The 22,546-nt window shown below is 45.1% G+C and overlaps 1 protein-coding gene across 2 annotated transcripts in view; it reads left to right on the top strand.

Moving 5' to 3' along the window:
* The window catches only part of TGFB2 (transforming growth factor beta 2), an 82,183-nt gene that overhangs the window by 11,393 nt on the left and 48,244 nt on the right, over positions 1–22,546 (top strand). The window contains exon 2 of one of the 2 annotated variants that reach the window (XM_007471856.1): positions 4,490–4,573. The exons of the other annotated variant lie outside the window; for it this stretch is intronic. Coding sequence (XP_007471918.1) covers positions 4,490–4,573 — 84 coding nt within the window. The remainder of the gene's footprint in view (positions 1–4,489; positions 4,574–22,546) is intronic. 2 annotated transcript variants of the gene reach the window in all.

Genomic DNA, 22,546 nt, shown 5'->3' with positions numbered 1-22,546 from the left:
GGGGGGGGGGGGGGGGGGGGGGGGGAAGGTAGATGACTTATTCTGATTCGACTTTAGAAGGAGAAAAAAAAAGGAAAATTAGACTGAGGACATTTCTTTGTAGAAGATGGATGATTTGGTAAAGGAACTGACCACTTGGAGGTCTGTCAGGGTTTTCGGTTGGTGAAGGTGTTTCTACATCCAAGTTCACACCTTAGCATCTGGGGGGCTCTGGAAGTTAAGGAGAGAGAAACAGAGGTAGGAGCTTTTACCTGGAAGTAGCCGGGCAGAACCAAAGGAGAATTATGGCTATCACGTCAGGTTCTAAGGCAGCAGTTCTCATACCCCGAGATATGTCTATTACACAGTCATTTTGATCTGAATAGTAACTTAGTCATTCACTTGTACCTCCCCGCAGTGTCAAGCCTTAGGTCGTTAAGTGTGTTAGTAGAGTTCACTGGCCACATCTGTGAACCAACCCACTCCTGAGCGAACGCTGTTTCACCTACTCAAATTTTGCTTTTCTCCTCCATGGAATTAGGTGGCAGGTGCTGGTTTGTCTTGTAGAGAGAAATATTTCAGAAGAATTCCACTGTCAGAAAACATCACCATCAATAATGAAACTATGTATATAAGGTCATGTCTAATTTCATTCATTCTTTGGCAACTGTATCAGGATTCTAGAAAGAGGGTCTTGAGCCAAGCTGACCCCGAGTCATCAGACACGGGGGATCAACGGTTTGCCCTTTCTCAGTAACATTTGCTGGGAATTCTCTAAGTGGAGTAGAAACTCACGGTCTGGGAGGTGCTGGGAGGAAATGACAGTACCCACTTCCGGAGTTGCTGTTATCAGGGAGATGGTGTTTGCTTGGAGGATGTTTGGGTGGAGGGCTGGGGAGGGGTTGAGGGGCAGGACTAATTTGATGGGGAGTTCACTGCAGCATTTTTAATGACATTTAATTCTGCTTAAGCTATCATTGCATGAAGAATGGCTTTTTGGGCTTCCCTGGTGGCTCAGTGGTTGAGAGTCCGCCTGCCGATGCAGGGGACACGGGTTCGTGCCCCGGTCCGGGAGGATCCCACATGCCGCGGAGCGGCTGGGCCCGTGAGCCATGGCCGCTGAGCCTGCGCTCCGCAACGGGAGAGGCCACAGCAGTGAGAGGCCCGCGTACCGCAAAAAAAAAAAAAAAAGAATGGCTTTCTCTCTGACTGAGAGGCTCTTTCACGCTACCTAAAACCGTTACTCAGAACAGGCAACTCTTAGGAGAGAACGGTTTCTCTGTGATCCACCTGATTGTTGTTTTGAGGTCAGACGAGCTTTTTGTAAAAGGCCTTTCTAACCTCTAAGTCACAAAGGCCTATACCAGCTTGAATTTTACCAAGCAAAAGAATCACCTGGAGTGCTATGTGCGGATTCCCAAACCTTTGCCTGCTACCCTCCGTCCAGATTATTATTCAGTAGTTTTTGTTTGTTTGTTTTGTTTTTGTTTGGCCGCGCTGCGCTGCGGGATCTTAGTTCCCCGACCAGGGATTGAACCCGGGTCCTCGGTGGTGAGAGCACGGAGTCCTAACCACTGGACGGCCAGGGAATTCCCAAGATTATTATCCTGTAGTTTTAAGGTGAGCTCCAGATAACTGCCTCTTGACAAGAAGACCAGGTGATTCCCAAGCAGGTAGTTCAGAAACTCACTCTGGAAACACTGTGTATTTGGGTTTTGTTGCTTTATTTCATAGCTGTGTCATCACAGGCAAAAATGAGTCCCAACACTTTTATAGTTAGCTTCATTGTTTCTTAGTTATTTTGTAAATGACCCATGCAAAAGTTTAATTCCAGGACTTTTTTTCTTTTATGACTTATGTGAGCCATACCCCATTATTCATGACTGAGGGTCCAGGTAATTCTAAAAATTTTTATTTCTCTAGGACTATTCATGTCTCAGATTTTTCATAGGGTTTCATCTTTTAAAAAACATTTCACATGGACGCCAAACCTTACCGATCTGAAAAAGTTTTTGCATACCGCAGTGCCACTTCAAACACATAGATGTTGAAAGCTGATTTTTACGAAAACTAGCAGTTACTTTCTTTGGCCTAAATCATCCCTATTCGCATCATTTATCTCTCCATCCAGTTCATGGGCTTAACTTCAGAGGCACTGTATCAGCACCAGTGCAGCCTGTCCTTTGGCCCTGCTTAAAAACCAAACCAACCAACAAAACAAACAAACAGAAAAAGGAAGGGGAGGAAAGAAAGCATTTTAATACTGTAGCTTGATGGCAGAGAGAGGGTAAACCAAAGGTGCATACCTGAGGACTGCAAGTTGGAAACGACAAATGATGGCAGTTAGCTTGCCTTGTTTCCCCACAGACTTCGTTTGACCCCGGTGACCTGGGGCGATTTCAGGGATCCGGATTCTAGTAATAGAAGCATCCCTCTTTGGCACCACAACACCCACTGGCCTGAAGAAGGTGCTGTTTCCCAGGAAAAGGAGTGAAATCCCCCCAAGAAACGGACAGGGCCCTAGTCTGAAGAGAAAGCATTGCTAAGCAAGCGATGCTTTGCGTACCCTGCCTGTCTCTGGTTCCGTTCCTTGAGATTTTTATTGAAGATAACTTTCAGCATCTCTTTTTAGAGGTCAGATCTGAATGAGAAGACGTTGTGTGCCTTTTGCTGATCTTGTGACAAACAGTTTATACCCAGTCTGTAGCTTCCTGTCTTTGCTGACGGGTGATGTGAGGGAATTTTCTCTCTGTGAGGCTGTGGAGAGGGCTCTAAAAATAAACAACATGGTTACTTATTGGTGAGAACATGTGTGAGCAGATGTCAGCTGGTAACAGCATATGGTGGCAACATGATAGCAGCGTGTTACCAAGACCTGGGTGTTGGGCCCTCGTCTTCCAGGCCATTCAGGCCATGCAGATGCCACATCTCAATTAAAGAGGGTTTTGACTGGAAGGTGGAATCCACGCAAGTGTGAATATAGGTCCCTGGGATCTTTTAGTGGGCTGAATGTTGGAGATGGTAAGTTACAGGCCATGGAAAAAGTCTTCCTTATCTGTTTTAAAATTGAGAGATAAAAGTACAAATCTGGCAAAAAAACAAAACAAAACAAAAAAAAGGAGGGGAGTGCGTATGGGGTGGGAGGGAATCCACAAGGCCTTTGTCTTTTGTCCAAAGAAGTTTTCAAGTCAGGTATAAATAGTGGCCATATGGTACTTCTAGAAGACATGCCCTAGGTGAATGGAAGGTGCATGGATTTTTAACTTGGTGTAAGGAGCTGGGAAAGAGGTATATTCATGCAGACCTAGAAGGCCGTCAGGGGTTAATCTATCAAATAAATTAGATAACTAATATTATTACATCCCTTGAGCACCTTTTATTCCTCAGGTTCTTTTAAATGTCTCATTTCAGTCTTTCAAAAACCCTCAGGGGTAGCATGATGTCAGTTTCATTTTATAGCAGCAGAGGCTTGGGTGCATCAAGGCACTCGTCCAGAGATTCCCAGGAAACTAATGACAGAGCAGGGTGTCCATCTACATCTTCTCATGCAAAAATCTGATATTCTGTCACAGATAGGATAGCCTTTGAACACTCAGCAACGCTTTTTAGCTGGAGGTATTTTTTGGTGTATTTTCGTTTATAAGAATATGGTGGGCAATATACAAGATCTAGTTGCTACCTTTACTTTAAAAAGAGCAAAGTTCAGAATTTCAGGATGTCAAAACTATCACGGAAGATATTTTAATGCATTCCAAGGAGCCCTAGATTTTTAAACTGCAGCTAAGCAGCCCCAAAGCAATATACACTCGGATTTTTGTTCACTGGAGGAGGAGTTTTCATGTGCGGGTTAGAAATGATGACAGGGGGCCTCCCTGGTGGCGCAGTGGTTGAGAGTCCGCCTGCCGATGCGGGGGATGCGGGTTCGTGCCCCGGTCCGGGAGGATCCCACGTGCCGCGGAGCGGCTGGGCCCGTGAGCCATGGGCGCTGAGCTTGCGCGTCCGGCAACGGGAGAGGCCACGACAGTGAGGGGCCCACATATCGCAAAAAAAAAAAAAAAAAAGAATTGATGACAGGTGGTTTTAAGAAAACTGAAATCGAGGCCAACCAAATGAAAATCAGAGTTTTACTCTTAATAGGGAGTCTGTCTTTTGTCAAAGAGGTCAAGGCCTTTCTTATTCATCTTTAATGTAAGTCAAGGTATTTATTTTACCATTTCCGTATATAAGTTGTACATTGCTATTTTAGCACTAGAATGTGTTAAAGGGAACGCTGAATTCAGGAACCTGACAGCTGGTTAAGGGATGCCAAAAGATCTGGGGCGAGAATCCACAATCCCCCAAAGATCCCTCCTGCCTAGTCCCCTGGCCCTGAGTAGGGGGGACCTTCTGTTTCTGGGGGAATGGTAAGTACGTTCATTGAGTCCCTCTTCTGCGTTGAATCTTTGTATAGCTCTGTACAAGGCTTCTCCTCAGTAAAATAGCTAATGACTGTGCTTTTTAAAACTCCTAGCTGTCTGCCCAGTTGTTACAACACCCTCTGGCTCAGTGGGCAGCTTGTGCTACAGACAGCCCCAGGTGCTCTGTGGGTACCTTGGTGAGTACACTCGTCTGCTTTATATACCTCGTTTGACGTAGTGATAGCCGGCCCATCTTTAGTGTGTGTCTCCTGGGGGGAACTTGGCAGAGGCAAAATAGAATTCTGAAGTGCAGCCTTGTAGCTGGACAGTCACACAGGTGCCCCCAATTTTGTAGTCAGAGTTTCTATGAGAAAGACTCACGAATGCTTTGAAGTGATATGATGACTTGATTGTAGTATGGGGAAGAATGGATCGTGGGTCTATGAGATGTGTGTGATCCAGGGGTTAACGAGGGATTTGACAGATTGATCTCTTGACCCCCTTGGTTGGATACTCTTCTGAAGGGTTGAATGGTATGGCCAGAATGTCAAGGGTCCTTTTTTGGTATCTTATTTGAATCTATGTTCTTGTTTCTGGCACATAGCAATGGCTCAATTAATGTTTCCGGTACTGAACTGAAAGGGAGGAAGGAGATTTTCTCTCCTTTGAAGTTCTAGAGGGAGGCCTGTGGGAAACATGTGCTGATCATTGTGACCTTTATGTTGCCATTAATGGGTTGCATGAGAGAATGCGGCGGTCATGATCAAGGCTTCAGTTGACTGAACCTGGGAGCTTGCCACTTTGCCCTGACCCTCAGAACAAGTGCAGAGTCTTCGGAGCTAGGGCCACGTGTTAGGTTGGGGGCCACCGAAGCCGGAGGTCTCACCCCTTTCTGATTTGGAACGTTAATAAATTTAGCCAGCTTTGATTGAGTGCCATCTTTTATTGTATGCTGGGCCATGAGACCACAGCACAGAACAGGTCTTAGATGATCCTGACACTCAAGAACTCTGGCCCAGGTGGTACCCTGATCCATTCAGGAAGGGAGGAAATGGACTCGCCACCCTGGCGTTGGTTCTCGCTGCACTTTTGAGGCCCTGAGGAAGCGTGGATCATATTGATTCTAAATGCAGGTGGCGGTCCCAAATAAGGACAAGAGAAATGTTCTTATTACCCCAGTAGATGTCTGACTCACTGGGTTATCCTACCGTGAACTTTACCCTGCCTAACCTTGCTTCTTAGGAATCAAGGACTCAAGAAATGAAATAGTTTATTTACAGTGGCCTAAGCTGGGCTTTCCTTAAAAAAAAAAAGAAAGAAAAACAAAAACTGATTCTATTGAGAATATACATTTATTTTAGTACAGAAGGCCTCAGAGTGGCTAGAAGCTGCCATGTGAATAAAAAGAGTGAATGACTTGATCCATGCTTTTAAAGTTCCCCCCCTTTTTTAGGGAGATTGTGTTTGGTTTTCTATCTCGAAATGTGTTTTATTTCACTGTCTAAACCAAGGAGTTAATTGTCTGAATTTTTTTTTTTTTTTTTTTGGTCTCACCAGCTTTTTGGAAAAGACAAGGGAAAGGGATGAGAGAAGGAAAACATTTGTTGACTACCCCCTAAGTCCCTGGTATTTAAGGCACGTCATCCTGGGTAGGGAGGTTGAGTGTGACCTCCCCATTTTTCCCCACCGGAAACTGTGGCTTGGAGAGGTGAATACCTTGTCCTTGGTCATCGAGCTAGCAAAAGGGACAGAGCCAAAATCTGAATTCAGTTCTGGCCCTGGTGCCCTCCACCACACGGACCCCAAACTTCTTTTATTTTATTTTTTATTTTTTTTTTGCCCTTCTTTTTGCTTTCCCTTTGGAATCCCATCCCATTCATTTTATGATTCTCTTACCTGCCACTTTGGATTCATTTCCTTTTCATGTTTTCTTCCCATAGGAAACAAGCGGACAGGCCTCCCCTAGTTCTTGGCCTCAGACACACCTTCTCCCTCGGGGTTATTTTCGGTCATTTAATCGCCCCCCGCAAGCTTCCCTATTTCTTCGGTGAAAAAACACTGGAAACCTACCCTGCCCCTCCTGAGTCTGGGAAAATCAGGAGTGTCTCAGAGGGTGTGGCCAGGATGGGGGAGAGAGACACACAGATTCCCTAAGGTGGGAGCCTCTCCCTCCCCACCCAGCTTCCCTCCTGGGAGCAAACCCTGCGGACCCTTGCAGACCTTCCATTCAAGACTGCTGAGCAGTGGGGCTCTGCATTTTTTTTTTTTTTTTTTTTTTTTTGTCTCTGTTCTTAGAAATAGTAATTGAGTAAAAATGTAAGTGAGCGGATGCCAAGGGGCAGGCGTCCAGGGTCAGGGTGAATTTCTCCATGCTGACTGTGATTCTGAACACTCGTTAAGTGGAGCCTGGCTCGTGCCAAGCGGCTCGAGGGCCATCCCTGTCACCTTGTGTGAACTGCCTCTCCATTCCAAGGAGATGTTGGGAGTGGCCTCAGGGAGCGCGGGGTGGGGGTGGGGGGTTGGGGGGGGGCCGGTGGCGCCTCTGGCTTTCCTCCCTCCGTCTCTAACCTGGGTGTAGTTATCACTGTGTGTCCTGAGACCCATGCTTGGACTCAGCTTTACATCAAATCGCCTGGAGGAAGAAATAGTCCTTGCCCCTCACAGCCCATGTGGCTGCTGCGTAATTTTTCTCCCTTTAAGTTCACTCTCTCCCAAAATGTAGGTTAGGATGAGGTGAGCCTGCCTGAAGGTTTCTCTCCTGAGATAGAAGAATCCTGAAGATAAGCTGCCGAGACAGTCTCTCTAGGAAGAAATGTGTTAGAAGTCGCGAAGGGAAATTCAGCTTCGTTCTTCAAGTATTTACGGAGCGCGGTGCTTTTTGTTAGCTTGGTTCAGATTTAAAGATGGGCTTCTCAAAGTGTGGCCTGCATTTGTATGTCCCGAGGGGTCATCAAAAGCAGATTCCCTGACCTATCTGAGGCCTGCGGAGTCAGAATCGCTGGGGTGGGTGGGGCTGAGGAGTCTGTACCTTTAAGAGGCAGCACAGGTGAGTCAGGCCTCACTAAGGGGAGGATGCTCTCATTCTGCTGGTCTGTTTACTCGAAGTCCTTCAGCTTGAAGGATGCAGATCCAGTGGGGCCTCTGTTTGATCAGCTGGTCCTGCAAGTGTGAGACCCTGAATCCACAGCGTGGCTGAGTTTTCACCCTGTGCTCTCCATGTCCCCCAATGCATACAGATATCAAGGTAGATCTGTGGTTAATTACACTTCTCACACGCAACCCCTGCTCACCATTCACCGCAGAGGAGGCCCTGAACGTGCAAGCAAGTGATCACACGGAGGGTGGATGCCTAGTTGGGATGTTATGTACGGGAGTGAATGCCTCCATTCAAGTGTGGATTGGGAAGGGGAGTTTTGAAACTAATGTATAATGTGTAAGTGATGCATAATTTATAATGTCTTAGTCAATGTATAATGTTTAATTCGCTGAGGTAGTGTTTGGTCAAAGCACTGCTGACCTCTTCGTGGCCTGAATCCTGCTCTGAGACATTCCACGGGGTAAGGATCTCGCCAACAATGGAATGTAAACTCTACTCTCTCAGCCAAACTCAGCCACAAGTAACTGCAGTTTTCTCTTTCCAAATAGTGTTGTGTTTTTTTTTTTTCAACCAGAGGTATTCGAGCAGGTGAAAATCTGACCCAGATATTAAAAAGAAAAAGTTAATAATAAATTACTTGGTATTTTCTTTGTGCAAGCCTAGACCTCCTGTTATTTTGATGTTGTTTTGGAACCATCCAGTATTTTGATTCCAGCCATACAGTGTGGATATTATGTAGTGTTTTTTGACCATCAAACTAAAGGAGCAGCCAGTTCTGCTACATGGTCTGTATCACTAAACCAAAAAAAAAAAATTATTATTTTTTTTTTATAAACATGCCCAGAAAGTGTCCTTGTGCCCCAAGTGATTTCTCTGTTACTTCTACCAATTTGAGAACTAGGTTGTTTGCTGTGTGGTGAAGGGTAAATGTAACAGTCAACTAACACCAGAGGAAGAGGCACTAACTACAGTGGTTACTTTATAGCCACCCTAGGATTATACTGGTCAGGCTTAATAACCACTAGAAAACATGAAGTTTAAAATATTAATATTATAAGAACTCTTATCACTCTGCAGATGTACACAATGGGAATAAAGCATTTTTCTATTGAAGTAGGAAGAGAATGACTGGTCATATCCATTCTGCTTCCCAGCGAGCCTTCCATTAAAAGGTCTCTACGTGCACTACAAATATAGATCGAGTTTTAAGATAAACGTCAAATGCATGCAGAGATCGTGGGAAGACAGAGGTAAAGACAAGACCTTCTTACGATACTGTCTTTCACTCCACAGTGTTCATTGTCTGCTATGTAATAGACATCCGTCTAGGCACTAGTGATGCCATCAGTGAATAAAACAGCAGAAAACTTTGCCCTGGGAGAGCTTCACATTTTGGAGAAAGAAGATAGTTCAAAGGACGAGATAAGAATGGTAGAATTTGATCAATGCGATAGGGCAGAAGAGCAGCGTTGGGGGAATGGGGAGGTGAGTTGCGATTTAAAGTAGGCTGGGCGTGGAAGGGCTCGTGAAGAGGGTGACATGGGAGCAGAGACTTGAAGGAGGGCGTAGGACAGCCTGAGACAGTGTGGAGAAGAGCGTTCCTGGCAGAGGGGCCAGTGGGTACCGTTCCCTCCGCACTCAAGGATGAGCCAAAGTATCCTAGGAGATGAGATTAGAGACTTAATGATGCGTCAGGTAGGGCCTTGGAGGCCACTGTAAAGTCTGGGGCTTTTCCTCTGCGTAAAAGAGGGAGAAGGGTGGTTCTAGCCAAGGGGTTCCTGTGGCTAAATTGAGAAGAGTGCACAGGTAACCAAGGAGGAGTACGAAGCCCAGTGAGTTGGACTTGGCAATGCATGGGAAAGGCACTTCACAGCTGCATTTCTAGGTGGAGCTGCACCAAGAACTACAGCCAGACCTCCCTTGTGCTGAGTTCTTTCTTTAGCAGATAATTTGATAGGCAAGTGCGTTCTGTATGTAGAATGTGTTTTTTTTGTGGGGGGGGGGGTTTGTTTTGTTTTGTTTTTTATTGTTTTATATGAATACTCCTGAGTTACTGGCAACCCACCCCCTTCCTTTCGGGAAAGAAGCCATCTTTGCACCCTTCTGTGTATGAAAATAACCTCTCGGGTCTCCCGTCGTGTGCTAACAAGTGTAGAATGGCAGCTATTGGAGGCTGTACTTGCTGTACTGCCTAGTCACAGCCACCCTTGATTCAGTGACCAGGGACACAAGGCACTAAACTCATAGGTGACCACGGTTGGCCTCGGAGAATGACAAACTCTCTCTCCCTGTGCGAAGTGAAAAGTTGGGCTTGGAAGGGTCTTTGGACCTGTCCAGCTGTGCCTCATGCCGTTGCCTAAACTTTCAAATGGGCTCATAAGCCAGGGAATCTGTAAGATTATGTCCCTTCTCAGTCAAAAAGCATTTCTCTTGGATGAGACTTTGAATTCTAATGTTTAAGTCTTGAACAGCAAGACTTTACACTGGGATGGCGATCTGACTCCTTCATCCATGTATAAGACATGTCTACCGAGCCTACAGTGGGGGCAGGTGCTGGGTGAAGTTGCCATTGGATGGAGGCATAGAGCACAGCCCCCGACTTCAGGAGAGCTACAACTTGCTGAGGAGCTCAGGCAGACCAAACCAACCAAACCAAACCGAGAAGCTAACACCACGTGGTTGATTATTAGTAAGGGTCTGAGAGGTCAGAAGAATTGCTGAACTTGCTTGTCAAGGAAGCCTTCTTGGGGAAGGCGGTATTTGCTGCTTGAAAAGATGGCCTTTGGGGTGATCGTTTGGCCGTCATCCAGTAGCCCTAGGAAGCTGCTTCAGTTTTCTGGAAGGAGATTTGCCCTTTCATGTCGTTTTCTTCCTCTGTGAGCTCGCGTGACTACCGCCTTGATGAATCATGAGACAGCAGCAGCACTTAGTGTAGTCTTTGAGAAATTGGATGTATTCCTACAGGAGACCCGCTGTGAAATACTGAGGCTGGAGAACAGGGCAAGATCATTGTATCAAGTATTTGTTACTCAAAATTATGACATTCAGGAGACATAATGGACCCATGGTGTATAAAATCCACTACACCACGATGTGCTGTTGTGTAATGGGACTCTGGAATATAACATTATTTTAGAAATAGTCATTGAGTACTGAAAGTCACTAGAGCTTTTTTTCTTCATCTCGAAGGCATATCACAATGCTCCGTCCCTCACTCATGTGCTATGGATTTGTGAGTTGGCTGTAGTTGTGCTCCATGACATCTTCATTGCAGGACACAGGCTGAGGGAGCCGCATCTAACCCGGGCATGCTGACCTCCTGGCTGGACCTCAGGAGATGTGACAGTTATCCCCACCCCATTCCATTGGCCAAGCCTGATTTCAGTAGGACAGGAAGAGGCACAAGAAAGGGTCCGTGTGGCCGTGGGCCCAGGGGAGAGGGGCAGACCACATTTTGACCCAAATGGTACAGTCTACCGCAGTGTAGGTGCAGGAGTTGGGGAAAGACAAAGATTTCACCCATGTTAAAAACTGTCTGTGTTGTGGGTGTGGCTTGGCTGGAGCCACACTATCGCTTTATCTGTTGAATTATGAGGAGCTTTATAATGGATATTTACTGAATAATTAGTAGGTTGGCCTATTATAAGACAGACATCAATGTCCTCCTCCTCCATTTTTATGTATCACTTGTTCCTCCAACCGAGACAAGTTTATTTGGTGTCAGAGGCACAGTTGGTAGTTCTAGGTTTAGGAAGCAAGTCCTGATGTGTTATGTGAAATTTATGTATGTCAGGGAAGCTCAGGCTTACCTCCAAAGCATGTACTCAGATCCCTTAGCCTTAGGGGTCTCAGGTTGCCACTGTGGTCCTCACATGCCCAGCAATATCTGGTAAATGTGCTTCACAGTAAGGATCCAGGCCAAGCTTCCATGAGACTATAAGTTTGAAGACGCTTAACTGTTTGCTAGAGGGACCGTGACTTTCCTGTTTCTTCTCTCTCTTGTGTGAGTTCCATGCCAATTGATTTAAACATCGTGTACCGTGCGGTTCCCTAGAATTCTGTCTAACCTGAACCTTAGTCTCCTGCCAGTGACCTATTGGGTCGATGCCTTAGATTCAGGCTCCTTCTTGCTGTGTCCAGTGAGAAAACCGGAGAATGACCCCGCCTGGCTCGAGGCATCTTCTGTAGCACTCTCAACCCAGGGGCAGCCATCCATCCCCTCCGAGCGCCCCTGAGCATGCTGGGTAACTCTGTGCTTTCAAGTTCATTGTCATCTCTGCAGCCTATTCTTAGTAGCAGCAGATGCTGAGCTTTTCCATCCTGCTCTTGGGGTCAGCGGTGGGAAAGAGCAGAAAAAAATGAAAGCATTGTTTTGCCCCTGGCTGGACATCTGTATTTCTGAATTGCCCTGTTGTGTGGATGATGCAACCACCGGAGCTGTTTTGCTGAATGTGAACTTTGTCCACCGACTGGACCTTAAAATTGGTTTTGGATCCTTGTGAAATCCAAACGGTCAGACCACATTTTTCTAATCTTCAGTTGGATTGTATCTTTGCTCTGAAGCGGAGCTGATTCGTATGTGTTCGCCTTCACGGCAGGGGTTGCTTCTCTGTTTTCCTGGTCTGCGTTGCTTGTTTTCTCAAGGCTGCTACTTACCTCGTCCATTGTGTGTAGGCAGGAGAGCGGGAGGGCAGCTCCCTGCGGGAACTGCGGCCACTGTGGCTTCAGGGATGGTTTACTCAAGTGTTATTGTTAGGGAGAGAGCAGACTGGCTTTCAGAAACTAAACAGGGGAAGCACCAAGACCAGCTCACCCATAGGTATGCTGGGACCATGGCAAAGACTTGAACTTGGGCTTCAGATATCAAAGCACTCAGATCCCTTATTGGAAGCGTTGACCTTCAGGGCTGTGGTCTCTACTTGGGTGTTCTAGTGCTGGGATTCTCAACCTCACTGTGCATGAGAATCACCTGGGAGATATTTAACATACATTCAGGCTGAGGTCCACCTCCAGAAATTCTGAGTCAGTTGGTCTGGGGTGGGATCTGGCATCTTTAGTTTTAAAAAGCTTCCCAGGGCATTCTAATGCGCAGCCAGGTTTGAGAACCTCTGTTTCGGGGGTTTACATAACTTTTACTACTATGATTTTCTGTCTAGGTATCCATGTTCTAATATGAGTGAACTTCTGCATGAAGAAAAGGCGTATACCCGCTTGGGGGTATTGATAGATAAAAAGGGTGGATTCTGGCTTTAGTAATAATAATGATACCGATAGCCATTAGTTATTGAATACTTAGTTTGGCAATGCACTAGTCTTTCTCTGTTAGCCCTATAGGATAAACACTACTGTTATTCTCAGTTTTACAGATAAGGAAACTGAGACTTACAGACATCATGTAATTTCCCCACAGTCACACACAGCTAATAAGTGGCAGAGCCAGAACTTGAACTTGGTCTGTCTGGTTCCAAAGCTCCAACTAATCGCTCCCCTAAGGCGATAAACTTAAGTATACACAAGAATATTTGGGGTGAGGGGATGAGGCGTCAGAAAAGGAGAATTCACTGAGTGAGAATAATATGTATCTGTATTTTAAAGAGATCATTCTTTTCTGAGAAAGGAAAAATGATATGTTTGGATGCTTTCTTTTTTTCTTTTAAATCCAGTATTTCTCTCCTAAAAACCTATGGAAATTCAAAGCAGGCAGCAGGACCCAAGGGCTTGAACACAGGTGTTGGAATTAGGCAGTGGCTTCTGAGTTTAGCTCATCTTTATACTCTGGGTTCCCTGTTTGCAGAACGGAAATGGTTGCTTCTTACATGAACGTGTATGAAATATGGTGCATCCTTATGTGATTCTCTTGTCCACACCGGATAATCACTGGACCATGCAGTGTAAAATCCTGGTGTTTTTCTTTTTTTTTCTCCCTAGATAGGAACAACTGTTTTTTGGCTGTTTTTGTTTTTGGTTTTTTGGTTTTTTGGCTAGTAAATCTGAGTTCTTTTTTTTTTTTTTTGCGGTACGCAGGCCTCTCACTGCCGTGGCCTCTCCCGTTGTGGAGCACAGGCTCCGGACGCGCAGGCTCAGCGGCCATGGCTCATGGGCCCAGCCGCTCGGCAGCATGTGGGATCTTCCCGGACCAGGGCACGAACCCGTGTCCCCTGCATCGGCAGGCAGACTCTCAACCACTGCGCCAGCAGGGAAGCCCAAATCTGAGTTCTTGTTCAGACTACTGCATCAATCCTTTAATGCCTATTAAAAGATCAGAATGGTTCCAGGCCAAGGCCCTAGAAATTCCATCTCCAGTTCCAGGCCTTCCTATGTATCCTCATACATATGAAGGAATGTTGTAGATCAAGGCAGCCAATAAATATTTGTTAAATGTGGGAGTGAGTGAATTTTGCAAATATGGACCATAAGAGAAATAGCACCTTGCATATCACTAAGGACTCATTGGGAAATGAGTAAAATGTCTTAGTCCACTGGTCTGCTCCCAGTTTCTCCATGGGGCCACTTGGTCTGTTAGCCAAGTCCTAATTCCCACCTGGGGAAAGTTTTTGTACTCTAAGCAAAGCAATATTAATAGGATTAAAAACATCTTATTATCACCAACCTCTGTTTATATCTCTGAGCCTGGATGAAGGGATACTGACTTCTTCTTTACTGTCAGTAGCATTTTTCATGTTATAAGTTAGGAAAAATTCAGAGTCCCTGGGGGCACAGAAAGAACACGAGTGAAGCTACTTGCCAGCCCATATGAAAGCCAAGCCTATATTTGATGCATGCTTGTCGTGGATGGTCCCACGGGGACGCCTGGATCAATACTTGCTCCCTCTGTGAGTTCGAACTGCTGTCCCTGAAGTTATAGTGGGACAGTTGGGCCTGTGTTCTTGGGTCCTCAGCCAGACAGCACAAGTATTTTTAGGGTTCTTCTTGTTTCAATCCAATTTCTGCTTGAAACTTTAACACATGCGGGCTGCACCGAAACAACTTTTAAACTACTCTCTGGGTAGTGTAGGAGGGCTTGGATTAGTACTACAGCCCTTAAGCATTTTTTTTTTTTTTCTGCTAAATATCCAACAGGCTGAACAGAGGAAATTTAAGTCTAACCCTGGGGGGGACCCCTGTTTAGTCATCTGTCTAGACAGACGAGTTCATATAATGGGCCTCTCTGTTTCTTTTGCTTTGTTATAACAGACGGTGGTCCCTTCCTTTCAACTTTGTGAGGGTGTCGACCTTTGGTTTTTTGATCCCAGCCTACCACTGATAAGCCAAGAAAGTGACTCATACATGAGCCAAAGATGACTCTTGAGGGTGACACTTAGTCTGTGATATAATAGAAAGAAAATACAGGTTTTGCATAAAGGAGAATCCTGGGTAAAATCCTGACTGTGAAATATTGGGCAAGTCAGTTACCCTCTCTGAACCTCATTTTTCTCTATTCTAAAATGAGAATTGATTTTTAAAAATAATGCTTCTTAGTGGTACTTTAAAAAAAAAAGGAAATTAACCATAAAAATGCCTTGCCTGTGGTAGGGAATGAATATATTTTTTATTCATTCATTCATTCATTCACTTATTTCAAGGTGATCAGTGAAGACTTTTTCTTGCTTTTGTATTCTGAGGACTATAGGAAAACCAGAAATTCCAACCCATGTTTTTAATATCAAGTTATACATTGAGAAAAGCAAGTGATATATTTTTTTAAAGCCTAAGAAAAAATTAAAAGTGGTACCAATTTCTGTCAGAAGAAAATAATACTGAAGATATCATTTAAACATTGGTAAAAGTAGGGCTTCCCTGGTGGCGCAGTGGTTGAGAGTCCGCCTGCCGATGCAGGGGACGCAGGCTCGTGCCCCGGTCCGGGAGGATCCCGCGTGCCGCGGAGCGGCTGGGCCCGTGAGCCATGCCCGCTGAGCCTGCGCGTCCGGAGCCTGTGCTCCGCAACGGGAGAGGCCACAACAGTGAGAGGCCCGCGTACCGCAAAAAAAATAATAAAATAAATAAAAATAAATAAACAAACAAACCAAAAAAACATTGGTAAAAGTAAATAAGGCAGAATGATATTCTTTGTCTTATCAGGAGGGCTCAAAACTTTCAGAACCTGCCTAAAAGAACTCTGTGTGTTAGTAAGTATTTCTACAACTAAGTGGTACATCTCTCTCCCTTGTTATTTCACTTTAATCCCTTCCTGGGTTGTCCCTGAAAACAAGGATGTGGAAAATACTGTTTTATTCAATTTAATTCAATAAATATTCACTGAGCATGTACAGCCTCAAGGGCTTGCTGCCTGAATCACACGAGTGGATAAAAATGAGGAGAGTAGGGGTAGATCCCCCCAGAAGAGGCCGCACAGACAGCCCAGAGGAAGGCACTGGGCTCACATAACATAGGTGTAAGTGGAGGCGCCCTATTTCTAGTTATGTAACATTGGATAGGGCACACGCCCTCTTCGAGCCTCAGTTTCTTAGCTTCCACCAAAATGGGACAATCATGGTGGCTATGTGACAGATGGCATGCCCCTCAACACTTGTAGTGTTACTTTTGTCATTGTTCTTCCTCTTTTTATTGTTATTCTTATATCACCCCTGCCCTCAAGTAGCTTATAGCCTATTTGTGAAGACAAATTGATACAGCCACTGCCCTACACAAAGCAGAACCATTAAAAAGTTGCTGAATGATATTTACAAGCCAAGGCCAATGGTAACACAAAGACAAGGTGACTGGGTAACGAAACCAACTTTTTAAAACATCGATCCGTATCGTACGTAGAATGATATGTGTACCTGAGCAGTGAATAGCCAGAGCCTCAGTATGAAAAGGGAAATAGGAAAGTCAGCATCTCCTTCAGCTGTTAAAGGACAGAAGCAAGTGATGTCTGTGTTGATAGCAAAGCTTTTCACATTTCAGAGTACAGTTCTTGACGTTTTCATACACTGAAATTCCGTTAGAACCCAGTGCTTTACGTGGCTTCAGATATGGTATGTCTGAGTCATGTCTCTTTCAATACAACTGCAATCAATAAAAAAGCCCAGTAAAATGTGGTTAGCCACAAGGACATCCCTCCCGACCAACCCCACCCCCAATCAGCACTGTGATTCATTCAAGTCTACTGCTCCCCAGCCCCCCATAGGCTGTATTGAGAGCGGCTTATGCTTCTTCAAGTACAAAGAACAGAAAGGCCCACTCTTGTGCCGGTTGCCTGCCCCTCATGTTGTCTGGCTTGCCCCACTCCTGACCCCTGGGAAGCCCCGTCCTGTCCTGTGCCTTGGGTGACTGTGGCCAGAGAGGAACTCTGCCCAGGGTCATGGGTACACAGAATACACAGATGTCTCCAGAGGATGTGGCCTGAGGTTCCAGAAGGCCTTACTGCGTAAAAAATCTTGTCCTCTCTCTTACTGATACAGCTGGCTTCCTCCTGTATCCTCTGTAAAGCGAATCTTGAGGCCCACACTGGCCGTCACCTCCTTCGTTTTAATTCCTTACGTACCTTGTAGTGTTTTTTCCTTCTTGCTCTTACGCACAAGTGACCTGAGGCAGCAGCAGGGGTTGTGAATGCACAGGGAGGCCAGAGGGGAGGGGAGGAAAGGAGGGTGGGAGCCAGACAGGTGTGCAAAGGACAGAGACAGCCGTCGCCTGCTTGCTGTTTGGACTTGGCCGTTACCTGCTGGAGCAGCGCATTCCCAGGCCAGCGAAGCGAGAAGGGTGTCTGCCAGCAGACTCGAGCTGTCATCCCGGAAGTCCTTGACCTTCCATCACCCACAGGGGAAATCGGGCCTCCCCGATCACCTTTAGTTGTCAAAGCAAACCAAGAGAATGTGCTCCGTTTTCTTTATTCTTGGTGCCCCTTTCTTTGTTCCCACCACCTTTAATTGTCAAAGCAAACCAAGAGACTGTGCTCCGTTTTCTTTACTCTTAGGAGAATGGTGCCCCTTTCTTTGTTCCCAAAGTCTGCTTTGACATTTTCTCTCAACGTTGCCATTTGGGAGGAGGTTTTATTTAAAAGTTCTGAGGTTAGATATTTGGAGAGTAAGATGAAGCCAGTTGAAAACGGTGTCCTTTTTGTGTTCTTAACCGAGGGAAGTTCAGTCCTGACCTCTGAATCAGTGAAGGCCAAAGTTTGTCACTGGCTGTGATATAATCTAATTTTACCACTTTCCACTACTTGCTTCTAGTTAATAGAGAGAAAGGTGGACCTAAATATGTCTAACTACACTTATTTTACTTACTGGGGGAACCAGTTACCCTTTGCTAAGGATCTGTATCTAGCTTCTTTTATTCACACTTGGTGTTTGGTCCATAACAACAATGACAAGAATAATATTTATAATAAAAATATTGATTACTTACACTGATGTGGTGCTTCCTCTGCCCCAGGTACCCTCCTAAGCATTTAGGGATATTGACTCATTTGATCCTGGCAATAATGGATAGACATTATTATTTTTTTCCATTTCACATAGGAGGAAACCAAGGCACAGAGATAGATTAAATCACTGCCAAGATCAATAGCTAATAAGTGGAAGAGCCAAGGTGCCCCATCTCCCATATTTGCCACTGTCATCATTACTCACTCCCATGGATTGAAGTTTGAGCTGATCACGTGACACAGAAGCAGCAACGCGGTGTAATGGTTAAGGGCATAACTCCAGAATGAAAACTGCTTAGGCCTGTTTGTTTGGGGAAAGGCAGTGCACGCTGAAAGTAGAGTCCACCTGGCGTAAAATATAGAAACCATTTATATATGAGAAACCTATGTGGTACGTATACACGCAGTGCTCCTTCGGGTCTAAACTGAGAAGAGCAGTCAACATGCCAGGTTCTCTTCAGGTGACTTTCTTAAACTAACCCCTTTGATTAGCAAACGGTACAAATGTTTATAGAGTTGGAGGATTTTTAATATCTTTATTTGAATGGCACAAAGCAGCCAAATGTAGCTTGGCCCTGGGCTGCAGCCTATATGTATCTGGATGCCAAGAAGCAACTGGGCTCCGCCTGGGATGCCGAGCATTCCAGACCTGTTACCTTGTAAGTGTAATATTTACCAGATTTTCGCTTCATCTGGAGATGAAGAGCAGAGCTGCCCTGAGTTGGGGAGTCTGCGGCTGCTGGGAAGGGAGCTCCGTGTGCAGAGGCATCCCTGAATGAAGAGGGAGCTGGGAAGGTGAACAGAGGTCTGCCAGAAACAAGCCGTTTTGCTGGCAACTGGGAATCTAGGAAAAAAATAACAGAAGCTACGACGTTGGGGTACCCATCAAACTCACAGTGCTGAGTGCTTTTGCTTTCACAGTCCTAGTTTATCCTCACATCTCTAGGCGATAGATGCTATCTTGTCCCCATTTTAGAGATGGGCAAAGTGCGGTTTAGAGAATTAACTGGATTGCCACATAGCTAGCTCCGTTCCAAGGCCTATCTTTACTTTCACTTTAGTGAAGCTGGTTTAGAGCAAAGGGTGATGGTGGCCAGGTGGGGCTGAATCGTTCCCTGTAGCCTCTCTTGATTCTCATCTCCTCTGACCTTCCCAACCTCCTTGCCAGGAAGGTGTCCCGCACATTTTACAGATGAGGAAACTGAGGTCTAGAAAGGTTAAGAGATGTGCCCAGGGCCAGCGTTTACGTGGCAAAGCCAAAGCAGAATCTGGGTCTGCTGAGTCCCAAACCTTAAATCTCCTCGTGTTACAGCGCCAAGATTACAAACAAAACCTCATCCTCAAACTCTGGACAAGAAACACCTCTCTGTGGTGTTCCTAAATTTTGAGAAGGGCCTGGAGGCCGAGTTCCAGATAGTCTTTACTGAACCCTGTATGTCAATAAACAGAGCTAGTAAATGACATATTGTTACTGTGTGTGTGTGTGTGTGTGTGTGTGTGTGTGTGTGTGTGTCCATGCACACACAGTGGGGCAGTCGTAGGCCGGAGCAGGTGAGAATCATTTTCAAGTCAAAGAGATCAGCGGTTGCCAGATCAGCACACGTGTAATGAACCATACTTTACTTTCATCATCACTTCATCCGACGAGTAAATGGTGACAAGATCCCCAAGGTCAGGAAAAGGAGATGGTGAAAACTGCCTCTAGTTCTTTCTGCCCTTCCCGGATGGGGGCTGCCACCGGGACCCTCGACACAGCTGTCATTTTGTTCTTTTTCTTTTTTTGGCGGAGCATTCGTGTGAAAACGAAGTCAGAGCATTGGAAGCAGCCCCCTGGCCGCACCCGAAGTGCTCAGGGCTGCCTTCCGATGAGGCTGGAGATATAAACGGAAGAGGCAGCTCGCCCGGGGGCACCTTGCAAGAGCCCTTATTCGCTACTGCTCCCTTTGCATTGGAGGATGATGCTTTGGTTGAATCTCACCCCAAAAGCAGTACTTTTAGCCGAAGGTGGAAAATTGTAAAAGCAAAGGTGTGAAATGAAGCTCTCTGGTGAGTGTTGTCAGTGGAAGAACAGTCACCCCAGCATAGAGAAAGTTGCTCCACGATCCGCGTCCAGACTCGGGGCCAGGCCCCTGATTTACCGAGGCGCCGGCTCTCGCGAAACCGATGAAGGGACTAGTTTTAAGCCCTTGGTTTCACTTCTACATTGAAGTAGGTAGGCAGGTTTTTTTCTCTGCCGAAGTTCAGAGTTTTTCTCTACTGGCTTCACAGTGCCACTGTGTCCTGTGTTGGACATTTGGTCACAGGAACTGAATCCAAATGATGATTTTCCATCATTTCAATTTCTTTTTTTTGGGGGGGGGTATAAATACAACAGACCTTGGTTATGCTTCTATTTTGTTGAGTGGGTTTTGTTCCATGAGTGGATTTGGTCTATACATTCCCTCTTCTGATACCGTTTTGGTATCACGGTTATACTGCCTGTGTAAGTGAGTTGGGGTATCTCCCCATTTCTTTCTCTGGGATAGTTTGTATAGATTGGAATTATATGTTTCCTAAAAGTCTAGTGAGATTCCTTTGTACAACTGCCTGGGACTAGTATTTCTTTGTAGGACCTTACATAATGATATTATTTTTAAAATATTTATATGTATTTTCATCCTTCTAATTTCTTTTTTTTCCCTTTTTTTTTTAGTTTTTTTTTTAATTGAAATATAGTTGATTTACAACGTTGTGTTAGTTTCTGGTGTACAGCAAAGTGATTCACTTATACATATATATTCGTTTTCATATTCTTTTCCTTTATGGTTTATTATAGGATATGGAATTTAGTTCCCTGTGCTATACAGTAGGACCTTGTTGTTTATCCATTTCACGTATGATAGTTCGCGTCTACTAATCCCAAACTCCTAATGCAACCCTCTCCCACCCAAAAATACGGAACGCTTCACAAATTTGTGTGTCATCCTTGCACGGGGACCATGCTAATCTTCTCTGTATCATATTCCAATTTTAGTATATGTGCAGCCGAAGCAAGCACTCCCCATTCTTAATGGATGTACTATTTACATACAGCAAAATGCACAGCTCTTAAGTGTGCAACTTGATGAGTTTTGACAAAAGTATACCTTCGACACAATCTTGAGGCAGAAGAGAGTGGAGTAACTTGCCTGCAGTGAAACGGCCAGTGTTTAGGGAAAGGAGTCAGGCTTAGGAAAAGGAGGATGAAAGCTCCCAACTTCTGCTCCCAATATGATGCTAAGATCATCTTCATATACCATCTCTAGTTTCCTCAGGAGCACAGGTCTTGAACGGGCTTTCCTTTCCAAGGTCTGGTGGTATATGGAGCTATGATGTGCTCTTTCTCTTTTGATCCCTCATCTCAGTTTTTGCAAAAAAATGTTTATGGGGGCGAGGAGGTTGTCAGATGACACAAGCCTACTGTAAATTGTTTTTAGAGTCTTCTTGGAAATAACTGGTTTTTTTTTTTTAACATCTTTATTGGAGTATAATTGCTTTACAATGGCGTGTTAGTTTCTGCCGTATAACAAAGTGAATCAGCTACACATATACATATATCCCCATATCTCCTCCCTCTTGCGTCTCCCTCCCACCCTCCCTATCCCACCCCTCTAGGTGGTCACAAAGCACAGAGCTGATCTCCCTGTGCCATGCGGCTGCTTCCCACTAGCTCTCTATTTTACATTTGGTAGTATATACATGTCCATGCCACTCTCTCACTTTGTCACAGCTTACCCTTCCCCCTCCCCTAACTGGGTTTTTTAATCAAACACTACATGGTTAGGAAAAGTCTCAAGGGGAAATACAATGCAAAAGGAAAGGCAATTCCCAATCAGGAGGAAAGAAAACTATGTGATAGAGCCTTAAACTGGGGGATTCTGCCCTGGGATATTACAGGAGAGCTGTGGAGCTGGATTTATGATCTAAGCAGAGTAATTGAATGGGAAGCCTAGCAGCACAGATGCACCCACATTTAGACAGGATATCGAACTGCTGTTTTGTGGCTGTATAATCCTCCTAGGATTTGTAAGTGATCTTTTAGGAAAGTTGAAACTGCAAGGTGGGAAAGCATGTGCCTTTTTAAAAAAGTGTATCAGCTATTGTAAATATGAATCTACATTAAGAAAAACACAAGAACATTTTGAAATGCAGTAACAAGATTGCTCTTTTGCCCTTCAGAGGTCCCTCTTCTGTTTGATGGGAAAGCAGGTGACACGGGGGTGGGGAGGGAGTCACAGGCTTTCAGTGTCACACAGGCTCCTACTGGCTTTAGAGGAGGTAGGAATTCTTACTAAGAAGTGGCAGCCCTTGCATAAACCGTTTGTCCCTTTAACCATGACGTCTGGGAGTTTTTTACCAAAGAATTTTAACCCAGCTACCTGTCAGAGGATTCGCCAGATTTGGTGATATGTCCTATGAGTCAGGTTTCAAGGTTTCAAGGAGTTAGAAGTCGCAACAAGATTAACCACAAACTTCTGAAGAACTTTCCATGAAACACATTTGCAAATAAGAAATGTTGCCTTTGGATTTCCCAACCTAAAAAGGTAGAGCGTAAACACACACTGACCAAAAAGTACGTTTGGTGCCTCCCAAAAATTGTGAAATGACACAAGAATGCCTTTCCTCCACCTTTCCTTCATTTTGGCCTCACAGTTTGTCATGCACGGCGATTTTGTGGTAGGTGACAGT

The sequence above is a fragment of the Lipotes vexillifer genome, unplaced genomic scaffold (genome assembly GCF_000442215.2).
Source record: "Lipotes vexillifer unplaced genomic scaffold, Lipotes_vexillifer_v1.1 scaffold566, whole genome shotgun sequence".
Lineage (NCBI taxonomy): Eukaryota > Metazoa > Chordata > Mammalia > Artiodactyla > Lipotidae > Lipotes > Lipotes vexillifer.
The sequence above is the reverse complement of the archived record's forward strand: the minus strand, read 5'-3'. Positions and strand labels throughout refer to the sequence as shown.